Consider the following 17,945-nt stretch of genomic DNA (forward strand, 5'->3'; position numbering starts at 1 on the left):
GAGACCTGTCTAGCAAATTTTAATTTTGCTCACTCAAACTGGCTCTCCGGGCTGAATTTGTAGAAATTTCAGAGGGCAATAAGCGAGCCAAAATGTGTGCTTCAAACCAAAATTGCTGATTTACCGAGTCTTTTTGTATAGAGACTCTTTTTTGGTGGGTTTACTCCAAAACGACATACCTACCAAATCTCATTTGGCCCAATCACACCGCATTTGCAGAAATTTCAAGGGCAATTGCAAAGCCAAATTAGGCAATTTCCGACGTCTATTTGGATGATTTCTTGAGACCTTTTTTGTGGGTCTACTCATGATAGAAATTCCAAACTTGCTTTTCACGGGTTGGACTTTTTTGCAAAAAAAATATTTGAACAATAGAAATGAAGTTAATGTTGCTCGGTCAAAGCGGCTTTTAGGCCGTTGAAAAAAATTTTTTTTAGTTTCACAAATTCTACTCAAATTTGAACACTATGCTCCATTCATAATTTTATTTTATTCCAGCCGCGAGGCTCAAACGATGAAGCATTTTCTCAGGAGAAACTCGACTTCACGCTTGAGCACAACGTGAGACGCCTTGAGAAGCGGACCGTCACTCAGCCATTGGGTCAAACGCCAAAATGACCCGAAAGCGGCCACGTCAGAGTAAAAGGGCCGATTTTCGATGCCTTTCCGTGCCAACTCGGGTAAAAAAGCGAGAGGCGTGCTAGTTGACTGACAAGATTGAGTTTGCCGTCCGATTAGGATGAGAGGCCGTGAAATGTGGAGCGGAGGAGGGCGGCTGTTATGTGAAGTGCCGCCGAGAGCCCCACGAGGACGCACAAAGGCCGATACTTTTCCTTTTGACGTCTGGCCAATGGAGCGACGACGCGCAGCTGATTCCCGTCGGCGCGGGGATGGAAGTTCAGCCGTGCGCTTTTGAGCGAGGCGAGCATCCATGCGCGGCGGAAAAGCTCCACCGTTGCCTTCCCGGGAAATGTCAAAGGGGATATCGATGCTTTCAAGCAAATGTTTCAGAAAGGGGCGTCGAGGTAGAACGCCGACACCGCTTCAATTTGGGGAAATGAAATGCAAAACTGTCATTTGAAAAGGATTCTGTTTGACACCAAAAAATGTCAACTAAAACAAAAAAAAATTGAAAACAAACTGAACTACAAGCCTGAGTAACAATGGCCATTTAATTCTGCAATTCTTTCATGTGTCACCAGAGGGAGCTCACGTGGCATTTTGAGAATGACTTCTCTGTGGCGCTCACGATCGCGAACGTCATCCGCGACCTTCAATCTTCCACTGAACTCCTTTTATGACATGAAGGTAAGCACCGGTTTTCTACAAAAATGTTCTCAGGCGGGGGAGGGTGTACTTTGACATATTTCATTGTCACATATATGCATACGGTAATATAAATAATTTGCATGCAACTTTTTAATGAGGAAAAAAAAAACTCACCCGCAAGCCGACGACAAAAGAAAATCAATCAAATCACATGAATGAAAAAGCTCCTCGGCGCATGTTGAAAATATATCTCAATAAATACATACGTAAATAACCAAATAAACAGACTGACATGAATGTTTTAATGTTTTATGATTTAAATAAGCTACTGGCATGTTAGCCTAGCGTGCCAACCGCACCTAAATGCACATTTTTATGGTCAGAATAACTCATTGTTGTGCTAGCGTGCCGACGTCTTATTAGCGAGGAGGCGTCGCACGTGCTCATTTTGAAGTGCGGCCTGCAGGGCCCCCCGCCCGCATTCACCACCACCGCCGCTTGCTTTACCCGCTCGGCCCCTCCCCGGCTGGCTCGCGCCAGGGGGATTGGGCACGTAAATGAATAATACATGGCACCCGATTCATTTGGAAAGCCGCCGTAATGAGGCACTTTCACAGCAGCGTTTCTACTGCTACTCTTGGGAAAAGGGGGCGGGGCGGGGAAGGGGGGGGGGGGTTCGTGTAGAGCACCGACTTGATCAACTAAAGTCAACAGAAAGGCCCCGAATTGAGCAACAGATCATGGGGTTTTTTTGATGTTGTTTTTTAAACACAACAAATGCTTTGCAATAGCTCATCACAATATTTTCGAGGGAGAAGAAACAACATTTTACCAAGCAGCATGACCTTCTCAAAATGATGGAATATTTTAGGTTTGCGCATCTCTCCGGTAAAAGAAGACCTGATATGTATCTCGGTGCAATACCATCAACTCACTCAAATTACTCACATGTCAAATCAATGTTCCCCTTTGCAATCAATTGAAATGCCATTAATCCGTTCTAGGACTACACACACACACAAACACACACACACACACAAAACAATCAGCAATCATAAACTTTTCATTTGGTCTACAGGTGAGAATAGCGTGTGAAAAAAAAAAGGGACTCGCCAAATAAAAAGGCAAAGATTTACTGCGCTTTAAAAATCAACACCAGGGCTGGACGGGTGGCTAATTTGCACCTTTTGTGGGTACACAGTCGGATTTTTTACGCGTCGGTCTGTCCTCATTCCTTCACAGTTCACAAGCAAAGCCCAAGGAAGGTTCGCGGCCATTAAACTTCACTTTAACCGGCAGCCAACCATAAAACAGCCATATGCAAATTTATTGGGGAGGGAGGGGTGTGCGAAGTTGTAAGCGTTTACAACCAGCACTGAGATTATGACTGGAGAAATCAGATATATTCTCTCTCTCTTATGTTGTCGGTGTATCGCGGTAAAAATGAAGGTATTTGTAAAGCCTTTACATACTGTTGAGGGGTAACATTTTTAACAAGTAAAATAGCACTCTAAAAGTAGATTACGGAGGCACAAGGGTTGATGAGAAAGGTTGAAAACAAGGCGAAAAGGCACACGAGGAGGCGAATCAATTTGAAACGAGTCGGCTGAGGGGAAATTAAAAGTCGTCTTGGGTTTTATTGATAAAATGCAACAGCGGGAAATCAAATCGCGAGGACGATGAGAAAATAGACGCATCTAAATTGTAAATGGAACAGCATTAGCGACGCTAAACAGGCAACTGCGGGTATTCTCAGAGAAGATGCGCTGTGAAATTTCTAGTATGATTTGTAAGCTTAGTGAGCAAAGAACCAACAAGACGTTTTTCTTTGGGGGGGGGGGGGTTGAGCGTGCACATTAGAAGACACACATCCACAAAAACATGGTTGATGTGTGAGGTTAGCATTAGCATCGGCGCTTGTGTTAGGGTTAGGATGTTGGAAAAGAAAACATTTTTCAGTTCATTTTCATTGACCACAATCAAGCCCGATTACCTCCAGATCTGTGTATCAAAACAGGGACATTACGAGCCCGAAATGTTCTGGCAGCAGTACCATTTAGCAATCAATAGTTTAGCTTCTTTAGCTTGTGGCCGTAATGGCTGATTTAGCATTAGCAGCGGTGGAATCATTACGTTAATCAACATGTCAAGCCATGACGGACTCAAGTGTTCCGTTAGCATTAGCATAGAGGACCCAACATTTTAAATTGCTTTAATCTTTGAAAGAAAAAGACACAAAATAAGTCGAATGACACTCAAAACACGAGCAGTAATTTTTTAAGTGTGTGTATTGCGAGCCCGAAATGTTCTGGCAGCAGTACCATTTAGCACTCAATAGTTTAGCTTCTTTAGCTCGTGGCCGTAATGGCTGATTTAGCATTAGCAGCGGCGGAATCATTACGTTAATCAACATGTCAAGCCATGATGGACTCAAGTGTTCGGTTAGCATTAGCATAGAGGACCCAATATTTTAAATTGCTTTAATCTTTGAAAGAAAAAGACACAAAATAAGTCGAATGACACTCAAAACTCGAGCAGTAATTTTTTAAGTGTGTGTATTGCGAGCCCGAAATGTTCTGGCAGCAGTACCATTTAGCACTCAATAGTTTAGCTTCTTTAGCTCGTGGCCGTAATGGCTGATTTAGCATTAGCAGCGGCGGAATCATTACGTCAATCAACATGTCAAGCCACGACGGACTCAAGTGTTCGGTTAACATTAGCATAGAGGACCCAACATTTTAAATTGCTTTAATCTTTGAAAGAAAAAGACACAAAATAAGTCGAATGACACTCAAAACACGAGCAGTAATTTTTTAAGTGTGTGTATTGCGAGCCCGAAACTGTTCTGGAAGCAGTACCATTTAGCACTCAATAGTTTAGCTTCTTTAGCTCGTGGCCATAATGGCTGATTTAGCATTAGCAGCGGCGGAATCATTACGTCAATCAACATGTCAAGCCATGACGGACTCAAGTGTTCTGTTAGCATTAGCATAGAGGACCCAACATTTTAGTTTGCTTTAATCTTTGAAAGAAAAAGACACAAAATAAGTCGAATGACACTCAAAACACGAGCAGTAATTTTTTTAAACGTGTGTAGTTAGTTAGCAGCGCTACTTCCTGGTTGATACCGTTTGTTCCTGTTAAATGTATCGCTACCAATAACCTCTGTAACTGACAGGCTAATCTGCCGCAGTACACTTTTATTTAATTCCGTTTATTCCCCTTTTTAAGAAATATGTGAAACTGTAATAGTCGCATTGAAATTCATATGGCGTCCCGGCAGCGCTGAGCCTCGGCGCATTCTACAATAGCCGTCTAATGAGGCGAGAGAAGAAGAAATATTATGTTGGGAAAAAGACCTTGGAGTTATTCAATGAGCAGCCTCCACATTCAAGATTTTTTTTTTGTGCGGGTTAGAACTTCTGGCTGATAGGATGGAGAAGGGGAAATAAGCCATTAACATGAAGAAGAGCTCAGTTTCGCGAGTAGCCGCAGAAGTCCGTTGAAATGAACAGATCGCTTAGCATTAGCATTAGCATCAGCACTCGTATTACGGTTCCGAGTCGTGAGGAGTCTTTGAACAAATGGTCAGTTCAGGTTGGTTTAGTTCAGAAATGTTGTTTCGTCAGCAATAGAATTCAGGACGCTTCTTTAGCTTTGCAAACAAAACTCGCTTTGTGTATTTTACATCTATTTTGGCAAACTGATTAGCAGAGCTGCCCGGGCACCTCATATATTGCGTCGCGTTTGCATTCGTGCTAGTTTGACTTTTTAGAGTGTGCGTGTAGTGCATGACGAAATGATTTTACAAGGATGACTTCATGACTTCAAAGAGTGTTATGTTAGCATCAAAACTTGGCATTCATTATCATCTATAAATATCGACTGTACCAAAAAAAAAACATAACACAGAGAGCAGTTCTGTTAGTTTTCCACTTCATTGGACACTCCCCCCCCCCGCCCCAATGAATATGCGGCAATGTTTAACACGCTGTTGTACAATTCACGCTTGTTGTGTTAGCATTAACATCTCTTGGCCTTAGCATTTAGCACACAATGGTTTCGCTTTTTGGCTCGTGACCATTTCTTTGATAACATTTCACCGCGGACTACTAATGAAGGTTTAATGATTAAAGTTTGGAAGATGATTTCTATTTCCATTACCTCCTGTGGGGAAAGCAGCATCTAAAAGCCCAAATTTTCACAAAACCAATTCCTGGCCCCCCCAAGCCGATTCCCATTTCTGGTCCGGTTTGACGAGCGGATGTGATTTTAATCTCCACTTGACACCCGCTCATCCGTTTCATCCAAACAGCTGTTGGCGAGCAAACAACAACTTCCTGCGCCGCGCGCCATTAATTGGACGTAATTACAAAAAGCGCGAAGCGAAAAACAAACGGCGCTGCTGTTTGTTTTCCATGTCTGCAAGGGGTTTTCGAGGAGGGGAGGGGCAGTTATGTTTTATTTAAATCCATTTTTGTCTTACTGTAGTTGTCAGCGCTCAAACTGAACGGATGGAAACACAGTGCCCTCTGGTGGCGAAGGTCTTAACTGTTGGTTCGGATCCATTTTCTCGTCCCTGTTTTAAGGGACATTTGGAACTATCACTGTTGCCGCCTGTCCGTTACATTTAAAAACTGTTTTTTTTTTCAGGCCCAGAAAACATCCATTACAGTCCAAAATTATTGTTTGGTTCCCCCCCCCCCCCCATGGCATATACACGCCCAATTCAGTTATTGTAAGTAAATATAAAACCACATGAATCTGTTTGAAAAGTTTATCCAAACTTACCTCGTTGGTGATAATGTCGTTCAGCTGGTCTCTCTCGCGAGATACGACGCTTCCAACTCCGTTGCGATTGTAATCCGTAGATCAAAACGTGCATCCTGTGGCCAAAAATAGCATGTTTGAGAGACGTGTTGGCGTATGACACGACGAGAAGACGTGCGTATTCTGCGACATGTTTGAACATAATGTACAACTATCCCATTTCAGCATGAGAACACACACCTTGCCTCCTCTCCTCACGCCTGCGAGTAGACCTTTCAATCATCAATCACGTGATGATATCAGTTCTTCCTTAATGGAGACAACGTGGAGACACACAGAACTTCGGAAAGTACCAGTTGACACAAGCTCATGAGTTTAGGCGAAGCAGAGTCCGATACCACGTCATAAATTTCGATACCACTCCTGACGATATAAATGCGTTGTGAATCTCATACAGTTACACCTTCGCACTCGTGATCCGCAGTCATTGTCTGTCGACCGTCGTCCGAAATTAACGAACACGCGGAGGAAGAGTAAGGCCGACCCTGCCCCCCCCCCAACACGGCCCAGATATCAACAGGTAGACACAACACGTTTCTTTTGAGCTTTGCCGATGCTAAGATACTGCTTTCCATTACCTTTGGCGGGGTTGTCGCCACCACCAAGATGGCTGCTACGAAGGCGTGTCTGGTTTTCTTCCTTGCCTCAAACTTTATTGAAAAGATTTTTTTTTCCTCAAGAAATTAATCGGCAATTTATTTACAAAGATAAACAACATAACTCTCAAGCAGTGGTGTCTAAACAATAGCATGCGGGGCCATTTCCGGCCAGCCGTTCATGTATATAGTGTGCGAAGCTATTAAAAAAAAAAGGATTTGAAGGGTAGCTGACACAAATAAATTTACAGTTAGAATAGTCACAGAATTTCTCTTCATAACACCGTGGAGAATAAAGACAATTCCGTTTCAGAAACAAAGACGTCCAACATCTGTCCACTGGAGGTCACTTGTTCATGTAGGCGGCCACGTCCTTCTCCAGACTTTGAGCGAAGCGATGGTTGAGGAAGACGAGCTGGCCGTGAGGAAGAAGCCGACTCAGTAGGACATCCACCCGGCTGCTCTTCAACAGCACCTGCAAAAAAAGGACACAACAATAAATAACATGCACAACAGAAATTTTTTAAAAAGAAAAAATTAATTGAACGCTAATCGCCAATTAATCAACAATTATTTCTACTAATCCATGAATTGTTTAACTTTAGTTATCAGCAGTGGAATATGAGTCGGTGTCACCAAAAGCACTCGTTTCTGACCAATAAGCAGAGAGAACAGGTTTTTGGGCCAGCCAATCCCATGCTAATAATCATCCATAACATCGACCCTTAGGGTTTCCCCTCACCTCGCTGCCCTGTCCCAGCATGTGCAGGTGCTCCAGGCAGTGCCTGGCGAGGTTCCGGAGCGTTCCCTCGGCCAGCAGCAAGTTCTCGTGGGGCTCACACAGCATCACAAAGGACAAAGAGTTGACGGCCAACCAGAGCGCGCTGACCTCCTGCCAGTAGGGGTCGCCGCAGCGCAGCCTCAGGACGCCGCTGTCGGCCTCCTGCAGGGCCAGGGTCTCCTCGCCGGGCAAAGCCTCCATCGGCGGGCGCCCTGAGGCCTCTCGGCGGAGCGAGACGGCGCTCTGGACCTGCCTGGTCCGAACAGGACCAAGTGACACAAGCAAGTATGCAAATTTGTAATCGAAGACGTTTCTTTCTGATGCAGATGATGAAGATTCGCCAATGTGTCACAACACCGCAATGTAGCGCCAACAACGGCCAAGAAGGACTTACTCGATGACAGATGTTTTTATTTTTTTTTGCCTCGAGTATTGGTGGCTGGCATCTGCGACGCCATGATTACCAATACCTTAAAATAATGCCTGCTATCGGTACCTGCCCATCACTAATAATAATAATAATAATAATAATAATAATAATAATAATAATAATACAGAAAAATGTGGGGGAATCCCTGAATTAATGCAATATTATTTGTTTCCAATAAATAAATTGATAACGCACATATTAAACAATGCATTGATTAAAAATAACAAAATGCATGAAATTCATTAACATTTTGTAATACATTACTAATACTGTATACTGATTAAAATAATAGTTGAATGGCAAATTTGTAACGAAGAGTGTAAATGATTTTAAAACAAAATTATGGATTATTTAGGAATAGATTGACTAAAAATATTACAACAGCACTACTTTCGTGTCAGGCGTTCCGAAAGTTTGGACCTGATAGAGCAGTTGAGACAAGAACCAACGGATGACGTCACGTTTGTAGTTCTGCTGGACCAACGCAAGAGGAGTCGGTCGCCTTACCGGGCCACCACGGCGAGCTTCTCGGCCGACAACAGTCGCCTCTCCTCAGCGTTGAGCTGACGCTTCCCGCCCTGGAAGAAGAGCGTCTCGTCCGGTCCGAAAACGCGAGAGTAGAGCACCCGGCTCTCCCCGGGAGCGAGCGCCCCGATCGGGCACACGGTGTGGATGAGAAAGACGACTACCATGACGCCGAAAACGACATTTCAAGCAACGCGAACGAAGGCGGCAAACTGCTCTTGTTGTCTGTCATGCTAATTTGGGGACTCGCTTCCGCGTTCGATCACATGACCAACTGTCGTATTGATGTTTTATGTGGTTACAACCGCCAGATGGCGCTCACGGATCACGACCGCGCTTTCGAATGGACAACACTATCATTTCTTGTACTGTACTGCGAAAAACATACAGTAAAAAATGATCATAGGTATCTTCTCCATTCTTTAATAACAACAATAGTAAGAGGGATTTTATTTCCTTTTTTACATTTAAAACGATAGAAGGAATAACAGTTAAGATATTATCAAAAATCGAATGAAAAAGTATTAAAACAAAATAAAATATAAAAAAGCTAATTACTAATTAACTAAAGAAACACTTGCAGGATCTCCACGGTTTAATCATTTTATCCAACTTCAATAATAAGCATCATCATAATAATAACAATAATAATGAAATATAAAAAACAGGTATAATAGAATAAATAAAACGAAGGAAAATTGAATTAAGAGTTCAAGCATCTTGTCATGGTTTAAACTGGATTAATTTTCCCATGATGCCAGATGGCAATAATGGCCATTTTAATAATTTGGTCATCCGTGCAGTGTGTGTGTGTGCGCAGCTGCCGTCCTAGTAGACTGAGAGGCCTCTTGTTGCAGGAACAGCGCGGTCGTCGGCAAAGAGAAAACACAGCCTGCGATTTGTCAACATTCCCTGCGCCGTGCAGTTGACCTCTTGATCCAACGAACAGTCGTCGATTATGCTCAATCCCGTCTGTCGCTGTCCCTCAGTTTGACGTTTTCACACGGCCGCTTGATTTGCAGATCAGCGCCAGCAGACGCCGCATGCAGTTGTCAAACGACGTGAAAACTTCGTAAAACCGAGCACAGGACCAAATAGAGTGAAGCACACAACAGGATTTTTTTCATCCACATCAAGAAAAAAAATACCTGGTTCCACTCGCCAAGGATTCAAATCTAAAATTCAAGAATTGAGGTCTGTTTCTTCTTTCTGGGACCATTGATGGTTTGGTGGTTCTTGAGAGTCCTTAAGCGCTTTTTCCAGTGTCACATTGTGAATGACTTTCGAGGACCTTTCAGCCAGCCCACCTCTACGTGACAACATCGCTCATGAACGAGTGACCGTCATTTAAAAAGCTGTGTGACGTAGCCACGTCATTTTTACGCGCGCACACGAATACACACAGACGAGAATTATTTTTTTTTAAAAACCAACTAATGAAACGACCCTGGATAAAAATGTTGACACGTGGCACGAGCGACAGATTCTGTGCTGTATGTTTTGACAATAAAGTTGTATTCAATTCAATTTAATACCTCAAGATTGAAAATAATTTGTATATATGTAACGGGGCGATACGTAAACTTCATGAAATGTTGACGGAAGTGACGTAACATCACAAAGCATGGCACCCGCATCCCGCCGTCCCGGCTACGAGGAATGCAGAGCGTCGAGTCTCATCTCGTCGATAATTCGGATCAATGAAGACTTCCATGTTAACATTTCAATTTGGTTTTGTTACACTGTTGTGTGAACCCGCAGTTTACTTGCGGCAGCCACACGTCGGTATGACGCAGTCACGTCGCTTGCTGCTTCTGGTGTGTTCAATGACACTTCGTAAACGGAATAAATATCTTTTTTTTCTCTCTTTTACTTTAAATAGTTGTACAAAATTGATGACTGGGATTGCCTTAGTTAAAACACTATACGATTACACGTGGTGTGTTCGTTTTCCTAGAAGAATAGAAATGGTATCTTGTTAGTAGTCAAAGCTACGAGGAACGCAAAGTGATACGAGACTGAAGACTGCTTTGCAGTCATACAATAAAAACATTTGTAATCCACTTGGGCGTACACACTAGTGGATTTTAGACAAGCAAGACAATTTCACGAACAGGCTATATGTTAAGTGACTTGAATTAATATTTCCAAAGGATCGTGTGCGTTTAAAAGTGGCGCCAGGAGTTGTTCCACGCACTAACAACAACCATCCCTCTAGCGCACATGTTGGCTACACGTGACTTCCTGCTGAACTCTGGTCAGGACATGAGTGTGGAATGTAAACGTGTGTGTGTGTGTTGTGCACGTGAGTGCCTTGGCCGAGGCCACTTTGAGAGGGAGAATTTGAACAAGCGGCCTAGTTTGAAACGTGCGCGCCAAAACCGAGACACTCAACAGCCACGCTGGTGCGTCTGAGTCATGGGATAAAAAGAATTATGGTGCATGAGGACAAAAGATCTCATGTGGAAAGGGCAACGGCCTGGACGTAGATGCGCCCAGGAAAAAAAATTAAAAAGCTGACTTCAGCTTGATATCTACAACCAGGGGAATGCAGAAATTTTAATGGATTTGAATTTTTGTTTCAATGTCAGGTCGACCACGGAAAATGGAAGTTCAGCCATTTTTAGCTTCAATTTTTACATTTGATATTTCCTGCTTGCACTTCGATTTTCAAGTGTTTGAAGATGTCAGTTACAATGCCAGAACATTTTGTGACATGATTTATCATGGTGTCATTTTTTTTAAATCCCCAGGCTGCAGAGTTTGGGGTACTCCAGCAGTCCAACACAAGTAGCTTGAAAAACAAAGAGGCAACACAAGTCGGGAGTCGGAACTCACACTGATTTTTAATGGGCGGCTCACCAAAACTGGCGGCACTCGCTCAGCAAAAAAACGCACAACAACAACAACACACGCAAATCGCTCACGCTCTCTTTCACGCGTTTTTGTGGTCCTGCAGGACAACAATCTCACCGTCAACTCTTCTTTGGTGTCTTTGTCACCGTGAGAACAGGTAGAGGATCATAAAAAAAAAAAAATTAAGAACAATGACAACGTAGATGTGGTTCAGATGGTCGACGGGGAACTCAATTTGTCAAAACGCGTAGGCAGTGTGGAGAGTGGGGTGGGGGTGGACACAAAAAAAAAAAAAAAAAGAAAAAAATCGAGTCTCACCATGAAGGTGTTTTTAAGTACTGCGACTTTTTTTTTTTTTAAAGTGAACATTGGCAGTGATGGCAGACACTCGGCCAAAAGTGGTTGGCAAAGGTGGATTCAAAGGGGGCGTGGCCCGCGGGGGGGGGGGGGGGGGGCGACGCTCAGAGCTTCTTGAGGCGGCTGTACATGCTCCGCTTGCTGCGCTCGCCGGCCCACGAGCGACTCTTCAGGCGACAGTTTCTCAGGTCCTCGCGGAAGTCCTCGTCCATCATGGTACGGTACGACTCCGGCTCGCATTGCACCTGGGACGGGGGGGGGGGGGGGGGGGGGGGGACAGGTCATCAAATTATTAGAGTCATTCCGTTGGTGCCTCTTTGCAAGAGCTGCAAAAATGAAGCCATTTTTTTTTAAGCACACTAAAGCATCTGAACCCGGTTTTCGAGGCCCCCCCCCCAACCCCGAAAATAAAGGGGTGGAGGGTGGAGACACCATGCAACTAACAATTGTTGACAAATCACCAGAACGTACACTCTTGTAAAGTTAAGCAAATACTGATCTGGGTTTTTGAAACATTTTCTGGGTATGGGGGGGGGGGGGGGGGGGGGAATTTTCGGCATACCTGGAAGAGAGGGAAGAACTCCTTGTAGCCTCCCTTGAGCACGTAGAGCTCGGGGTAGTGGAGCTTGGGGTAGTCGTTGATGGCGCGGTCGCGCTCGCGCACGAAGCGGCACATGCGCGGCCCGCGCTCCGACGAGAACTCGCAGTGGAACAGCACCGCCACGCGCTTGTTGTCTGGGCACGCCGCGGCCTCGGGCGGTGGCCGCCGCAGCAGGAAGTCCTCGACCTCGTCTTCCAGGTAGAGATTCAGGGCACCCTGACGGATCCAAAAAAAAAAAATGTATATATATAAATGTACAAATAAATGAATGGCAATCCGTGTTCATATTCTATTCCATATTCTCACAGTATTTGTTACGTTTCATCTGCGCGTACCTTGATGTGCCCGCCGTCATACTCGTAAGGGTAGCGGCAGTCGATGATGATGAGTCGCTCCAGCAGGTGGCCGAAGTCGCCCTTCATCGCCGCCACCACCTGCCCGACACCAACGAGCAAGCGTTTGCCGCGGGAATCTTGCGCCAAGACCCCCCCCGTTTGAGAGCGTGCGGCTTACCGTTTCTCCCGTGACGTACTTGAGGTCCTGATGTTTTCCCTCCACCGTTGGCAAAGCGTAGGGCTAAAAAGCGAAGAAAAAAAAATGTGGCGTCAAATCACAAATGTTGTGGGCCCACGACCGGGTTTTGGCCCAGTTGAGAGTTGCTCACTTTGCTAAAGTCTCCAATAAGTTCGTCGGCGCCGTCGTTCCGGTCGAGAACTTTGTCAATGTCCGCCTGGCAGAAGGACTTGGACCTCTGGAGTTGCATGCAAGCCTGAAGACGGCGGCGAAATATTAAAAGAATCGGCACACGGTTCCATTCAATCAAACGGAAGGCGGCGGCGTCGTCAAAACCAACCGTCTTGGGGGAAGCGACGTCCTCCGCGGTGACTTCAGACCTCGCCAGGCTGCGACGTCGCTTGACCTGCACGGGTGCGTTGTTGTCGTCGGGGGGGCAGTCGGGCCGCTTGGCGCAGGGGCGCGACACGGAGGGGCTGGGCATCGACGGCGAGCGGAAAAGGCTCCGAGGCCGCCAGCGGATCGCGGGCTGGAGAACAACAAGACCAGGGGGCCATTTTGACTAGCGGCATTTCATTTTCGCACCGAGACGTTGGCAAAACATCGGAAGCGGGCTGGCGCAGACGACAAAGGGAAAACCTACGTGTCTCCTGCCTCAACGGGCTGCCGCGCAAGATGAAAAGTTGCGGCTTCGCAAAATGAAACGCGAAGCTGCCGCCTAAACGTGCTGCCCTTCAAACTGAAAGCTAGCACACAGCCTCGACTGGCACGAGTGAAACATTCTTACCGAGCCTTCGCCAAAGCCGTCAGCCACTAGGGGCGCTGTGAGCAAGTCGGCCATCCCTCGGGGCATGTCGTCTGTGTTCTGAAAGAAGAAGAAGAAGGCGTCGGTAAAGCGCAGCGGCGATGCGTTACGCTGCCGTCGGCTTTGATGAGGGCAAACATGGCTCCACCTCCATGTTGTCGTCCAGCACGTCCAGGAAGCCGTCATCATCGTCGTCGTCGTCGTCGTCGAGTGACGCGAGGGAGGAACATCGAAGGAACAACGGACTGTCGTCGCTAAACCGGGGCTGCTGCGCTGCGGGAGGCGACACCTGCGAGGGCCATGACGACGCCCCAAAGTTAGCACAGTAGTTCGCCCCGAAAATAAAAACATCCCAGTGCTCAATGGTGGGCTGCCACAGCACGTGAAACATTTTAGCCCGCCTCGACGGGCTGCCACAGAAACTCGACAGAATTTTTCTGCCTTGGTGGGACCACAGGAAAAATAAAAAATGGTCGGGTTGTCTTCAGGGCGTTGGACAAACATACCCGTCTAGTGGCGTCTCAAAAAGCGCGTACGTACCATGAGGGCCGGCGCCGAGTTGGGGCGGTGGGCAAAAGGATCTTTCGGGGGGGCAGTGTCGACGGAGCGCATTCGGCTGCGGGCCACGGGCTGCGTGGGCTTCTTGAATTCAAAGCACTCCTGCGGACGAGACGTCGGGTGACTTGCAAAGGCGGCGCGGGGCCCCATCACCACGGCGAGTACAATGGACGCCGCTGAGCACAGACAGACCTTGGGGATGTTCTCCTTGTTGTCCCACGCCGATGAGGCGTTCGAGGAAGAGGAGGAGTCGACGCGGACGGGCTGCTGGCCAAATACTCCGTAGCGGTTCGGGTCTGGTTCGGATCCCTTCAGGGTCGGACTGAAGCAAAGGAGCTGAAGCTGGAAAACAAGATGGTGATGAGCGGAGACAAGATGGCGCCTAAACGGGCAACCAGAGAAAATCAAATGCAAACCAGGGCAGTTTTGTCGCTGTGAGTATCCGTGATTATTATTATTATCAGGAGGTAGTGGGGGTTGGTGGGGGGGGGCTGTCTCTGGGCAGGTACTTACCGGTAAGGAGTTGTTTCGCCTGACGGGCATTTTCCTGTGAGGGGAAGGCAAGCAGACGAAGGCGTCAAAAGGCGGCTGAGCCGTTTTCACGTTGACGAGGGGAAACAAAACGGGCTCCCGGACTGAAGCCCGAGAAAGACGGCGACTTACTCGTGGACTCGACTGGACTGTTGAATGGCCTTCTCGAACCTGCCGACGCACACACACACACACAAAAACTGCGACTTGAACAAAGTCCTGGTCAAAGTCTCAAACTTCTCTACAGCCGTTTGTTTGGTTTTCGGGGGCCGCGTGAAGGTGATGCTGCACCTCAGGAACATCGAAAAGTTTTTTTTTTTGGTGCTGCGACACGGGAGACGTGCGACTGGCCGGTCAGGAGCAATTACGGCGGGGAGCACCTGTATGCTAAACCGTGAAGGCGGAAGGGGCCTCCTCGGCAGACGGGGGGGGGTAATCGCCCGACAGATGCCTGCCACGACCGCGGCCCGAGAGCTCCTTTTGTTCGTCAAGGACGGGGGAGCGCGGCCCCATTCAGCGTACAAGCTAACGGGAAAGGAGGGGTGTTGGAAGGGGAGGGGGGGCTGCCCTGATTTCTAAAACCTTGCTCCCCCTCCACCTCCCATTGAAACAACAGCGCATAGGGAGAGCGTGCCAAGGACCGGAGGGGGTATGCTGGGGTATCATTAACCGCCACCCCCCCCACCCCCCTCCAATTTCAACCTGGACAACTCCTAGCAACCCAACAGCTGTAAGGGAGCTCAAAGAGGTCTCGGTGCCTGAATGCTGCTGTAAAGGAACTCCTGGGTGGCAAGGCAGAGGCCACCCAACATGGGGAAAACCCGGACTAACTTCGGGAAAAATCATTTCGGGCACCCCAGTTTTTTCTTGGGTCAATCCCTGACCTTGATGGGGATTTGGGATATTTTTTTCTCTTGTGAAGCAGCTTCAGGTTCAACATCAATTGGAGATTTGTCATAATACGGCTGCAAAGAAGAATGATGTTCAGGATAGATGAAACTGAGTCGTTTTGTTGCTAGTTTGGTACGTAACGGGTCCAAAAAAAAAAAACAGGCAAAAAGTGTTCCCAAAGAAAAAGCCGATGTTTGCAAATGTCTTTGGGGAACAAAAAAAACAAACAAAAAAAAGATCATCAGTCCGCTTCCATGGAGGATGACAGAAATCAGAATATTTACTGTTGCGAGGATTTGGACAACAATGACTTCAAATGATCAAAATAGCTGTCAATGAATCTGATAAACAATTAGTTGTCAATCATTTGAGATACCTTTAGACACTTTCAGTCAAATTCCCAAAGTAGAAGTTTGGCAAAATGGCCATATTTTTGTTCAATTTTAAGAATGGCTCTGGAGACTTTTTTTGTGGGTCCTGTCATGACAGAGATGTCAACCAAATTTCCTGACAAATGGTAAAACTGGTGCCATTAAAAAATAATACATTCTAACTACTGACTGAGACGATCAAATGTGACACATTAGAAACCGGTTGGCTCAGCTGTTGAGATTTGAGGGGTTGGATGGAGGGGGGGGGGTGCATATGGGGGTAGGGTTTGGGATGGATGACCGATCATGGAGGGGATCATGGAGGGGAAAGGGACTCGATTTGAACAGACGGCTTTTACGTACGAGTCCTCCATTTCCAGGGTATCGATGGGACTGGGGTAATCCATGCCGAGGCCTGTGGGACGAGAGTTAAACAATTTTTAACAACAACAATAATCATAATGACGATTTTAGACCATTTCCCCACATATTTGAAGGTAGTACACAAAAATTCTAGGAAACGCAATGACTGAAAAGTTCAAAAGAGCGTTTGTTAAATAAAACAATAACTATGTTGTGGGGGCATAAAAATCTTGTGTGGAACTCACCGGCATCGGATGAGGCATCCGAGGCGATGGGGGACACTTTCTCCAGGCGTGCACGCACACTCCTCTTCGGTGTATCACATTGACTGTGGGACAGGAAATACCATGTCAGCAACACGCCAAGGAGTGGGTTTTTTTTTCGTATTTCGAAACGTAATCAAACTCAAACTACCTGCCGAGTCCCATGAATTTGTTCATATCCAGCGCGAGGTTGCTAACAGGCGAGTGAACCGAGGCTGTTACTGGGGAGAAGAGAGTCCTGCAGTGGGCCATCTGGTGGCACACGTCCGGCGCGGGCAACGAGGAAATACCGGGGATGTCGTCGGGCCTGCTCCTCGCACCGCCGCCGACGGGACGAACGCTGCCTAAAAATTCATCCATGTTGTTATTTTCTTCTCCAGCTAGGTCGACTCCTCAAGATATCCGATATTTTTTTTTTTGGAAGGGTTGTTTAGTGGAATTTGGAGTCGCCAATTAGCAAGGTGCCCCGAGTTGTAAGCTAAACCTCAAGCTAACCATTTAGCCTCCGGAAAAAAAAAGTTACGGAAACATGTTCAAATAAGTACTGGTAGCTGATGACTTTTTAAGGGGGTGAATAAATGTCAAATTCAGCCCGTCCGAGGTGCTAAAGAGGCATGGTTATTTCGTGTCAGAGCGCAGCAGCGCGAACTCCTCCGGTCTGACAGCCTCCGCTCTCTGAGGGAGAAAGACTGGCTACATCCTTATTTACGTTCAAAATAGAGGCCGCGGAGCGGCATTCCATCAGCCAATTGGCGTCGTCGTTTTGTGGGCCGAACCAATCAAAATTGAAAACGACATCGTGACGACAGTCTTTAAAATTGTATCTTTTTTTTTCATCCTCGTTTCTCTTTGCTGTTGTCTTTTGTTTCATCTACAGTTGCCATTTTATTACTACTCGATGACAATTTTTTTAAAAACAACATATATTGAGCAATACATACATATATGACCGTGTTTATAATCAGTTTACATTAACAGCGCATATTATTGTACATATATTCAAATTCAATTGTTGAGACACTATTCTACGCTTAACTGGGTGTCTTACCACATTTACAACACACTGAAACAGACGAAAGTTAACCTAATAAAGCCTAATAAATAGACTATCACAACATATATAAGGATTAAAGCTATGTTTACACGTGTAGCTCGTAAAATTCCGTTAGAGGAAGTGAAAATCACTGAAATACAAAATGGCTCCTCAAAAAGCAACAACACAAAACCAACATTTTTAACCGGTTCGGATAATGGACTTATTGGGACACAAATTGGGGCACAATTGTACTCTGAAAGTGTTTGATCACATGATCGCAGCCTAAAGGAACAGACAAATGCAAACATGTTATGATGTAACAGGCCTGATAATATATTTTTTAATTATACTGATGAAACAAACAATAAT

At 46.0% G+C, this 17,945-nt stretch overlaps 2 protein-coding genes across 2 annotated transcripts; both read right to left on the bottom strand.

Moving 5' to 3' along the window:
- Positions 1–6,946: 6,946 nt before the first annotated feature.
- ap5s1 (adaptor related protein complex 5 subunit sigma 1) lies at positions 6,947–8,688 on the bottom strand. Its single transcript, XM_052086486.1, has 3 exons — positions 8,414–8,688; positions 7,438–7,729; positions 6,947–7,170 (listed from the first exon to the last, which is right to left on the bottom strand). The coding sequence occupies exons 1-3, from the start codon at positions 8,596–8,598 to the stop codon at positions 7,042–7,044; spliced, it is 606 nt and encodes a 201-aa protein (XP_051942446.1). The 5' UTR covers positions 8,599–8,688; the 3' UTR covers positions 6,947–7,041.
- Positions 8,689–11,458: 2,770 nt separating this feature from the next.
- cdc25b (cell division cycle 25B) lies at positions 11,459–17,242 on the bottom strand. Its single transcript, XM_052086480.1, has 15 exons — positions 16,692–17,242; positions 16,523–16,605; positions 16,278–16,329; positions 14,785–14,823; positions 14,635–14,668; positions 14,314–14,463; positions 14,104–14,223; positions 13,712–13,852; positions 13,546–13,623; positions 13,099–13,287; positions 12,910–13,014; positions 12,759–12,821; positions 12,581–12,679; positions 12,207–12,461; positions 11,459–11,889 (listed from the first exon to the last, which is right to left on the bottom strand). Exons 1-15 carry the CDS (start codon positions 16,898–16,900, stop codon positions 11,749–11,751), a joined length of 1,758 nt encoding a protein of 585 aa, XP_051942440.1. The 5' UTR covers positions 16,901–17,242; the 3' UTR covers positions 11,459–11,748.
- Positions 17,243–17,945: the final 703 nt, after the last annotated feature.

This window comes from Hippocampus zosterae, chromosome 14, assembly GCF_025434085.1.
Source record: "Hippocampus zosterae strain Florida chromosome 14, ASM2543408v3, whole genome shotgun sequence".
NCBI classification, from domain to species: domain Eukaryota; kingdom Metazoa; phylum Chordata; class Actinopteri; order Syngnathiformes; family Syngnathidae; genus Hippocampus; species Hippocampus zosterae.

What these genes read in the sequence shown, in the direction of transcription:
- cdc25b (XM_052086480.1), bottom strand. Translation starts at nt 16,900, where the DNA reads ATGGATGAATTTTTAGGCAGCGTTCGTCCCGTCGGCGGCGGTGCGAGG. An exon ending in TGCTGGACGACAACATGGAG is followed by an intron (nt 13,624 to 13,711) that starts GTGGAGCCATGT and finishes TTCTTCTTTCAG; the next exon opens with AACACAGACGACATGCCCCG. An exon ending in AGTACGTCACGGGAGAAACG is followed by an intron (nt 12,680 to 12,758) that starts GTAAGCCGCACG and finishes GGTGTCGGGCAG; the next exon opens with GTGGTGGCGGCGATGAAGGG.
- ap5s1 (XM_052086486.1), bottom strand. Translation starts at nt 8,598, where the DNA reads ATGGTAGTCGTCTTTCTCATCCACACCGTGTGCCCGATCGGGGCGCTC. An exon ending in AAGCTCGCCGTGGTGGCCCG is followed by an intron (nt 7,730 to 8,413) that starts GTAAGGCGACCG and finishes TGTTCGGACCAG; the next exon opens with GCAGGTCCAGAGCGCCGTCT. An exon ending in TGCTGGGACAGGGCAGCGAG is followed by an intron (nt 7,171 to 7,437) that starts GTGAGGGGAAAC and finishes CTTTTTTTGCAG; the next exon opens with GTGCTGTTGAAGAGCAGCCG.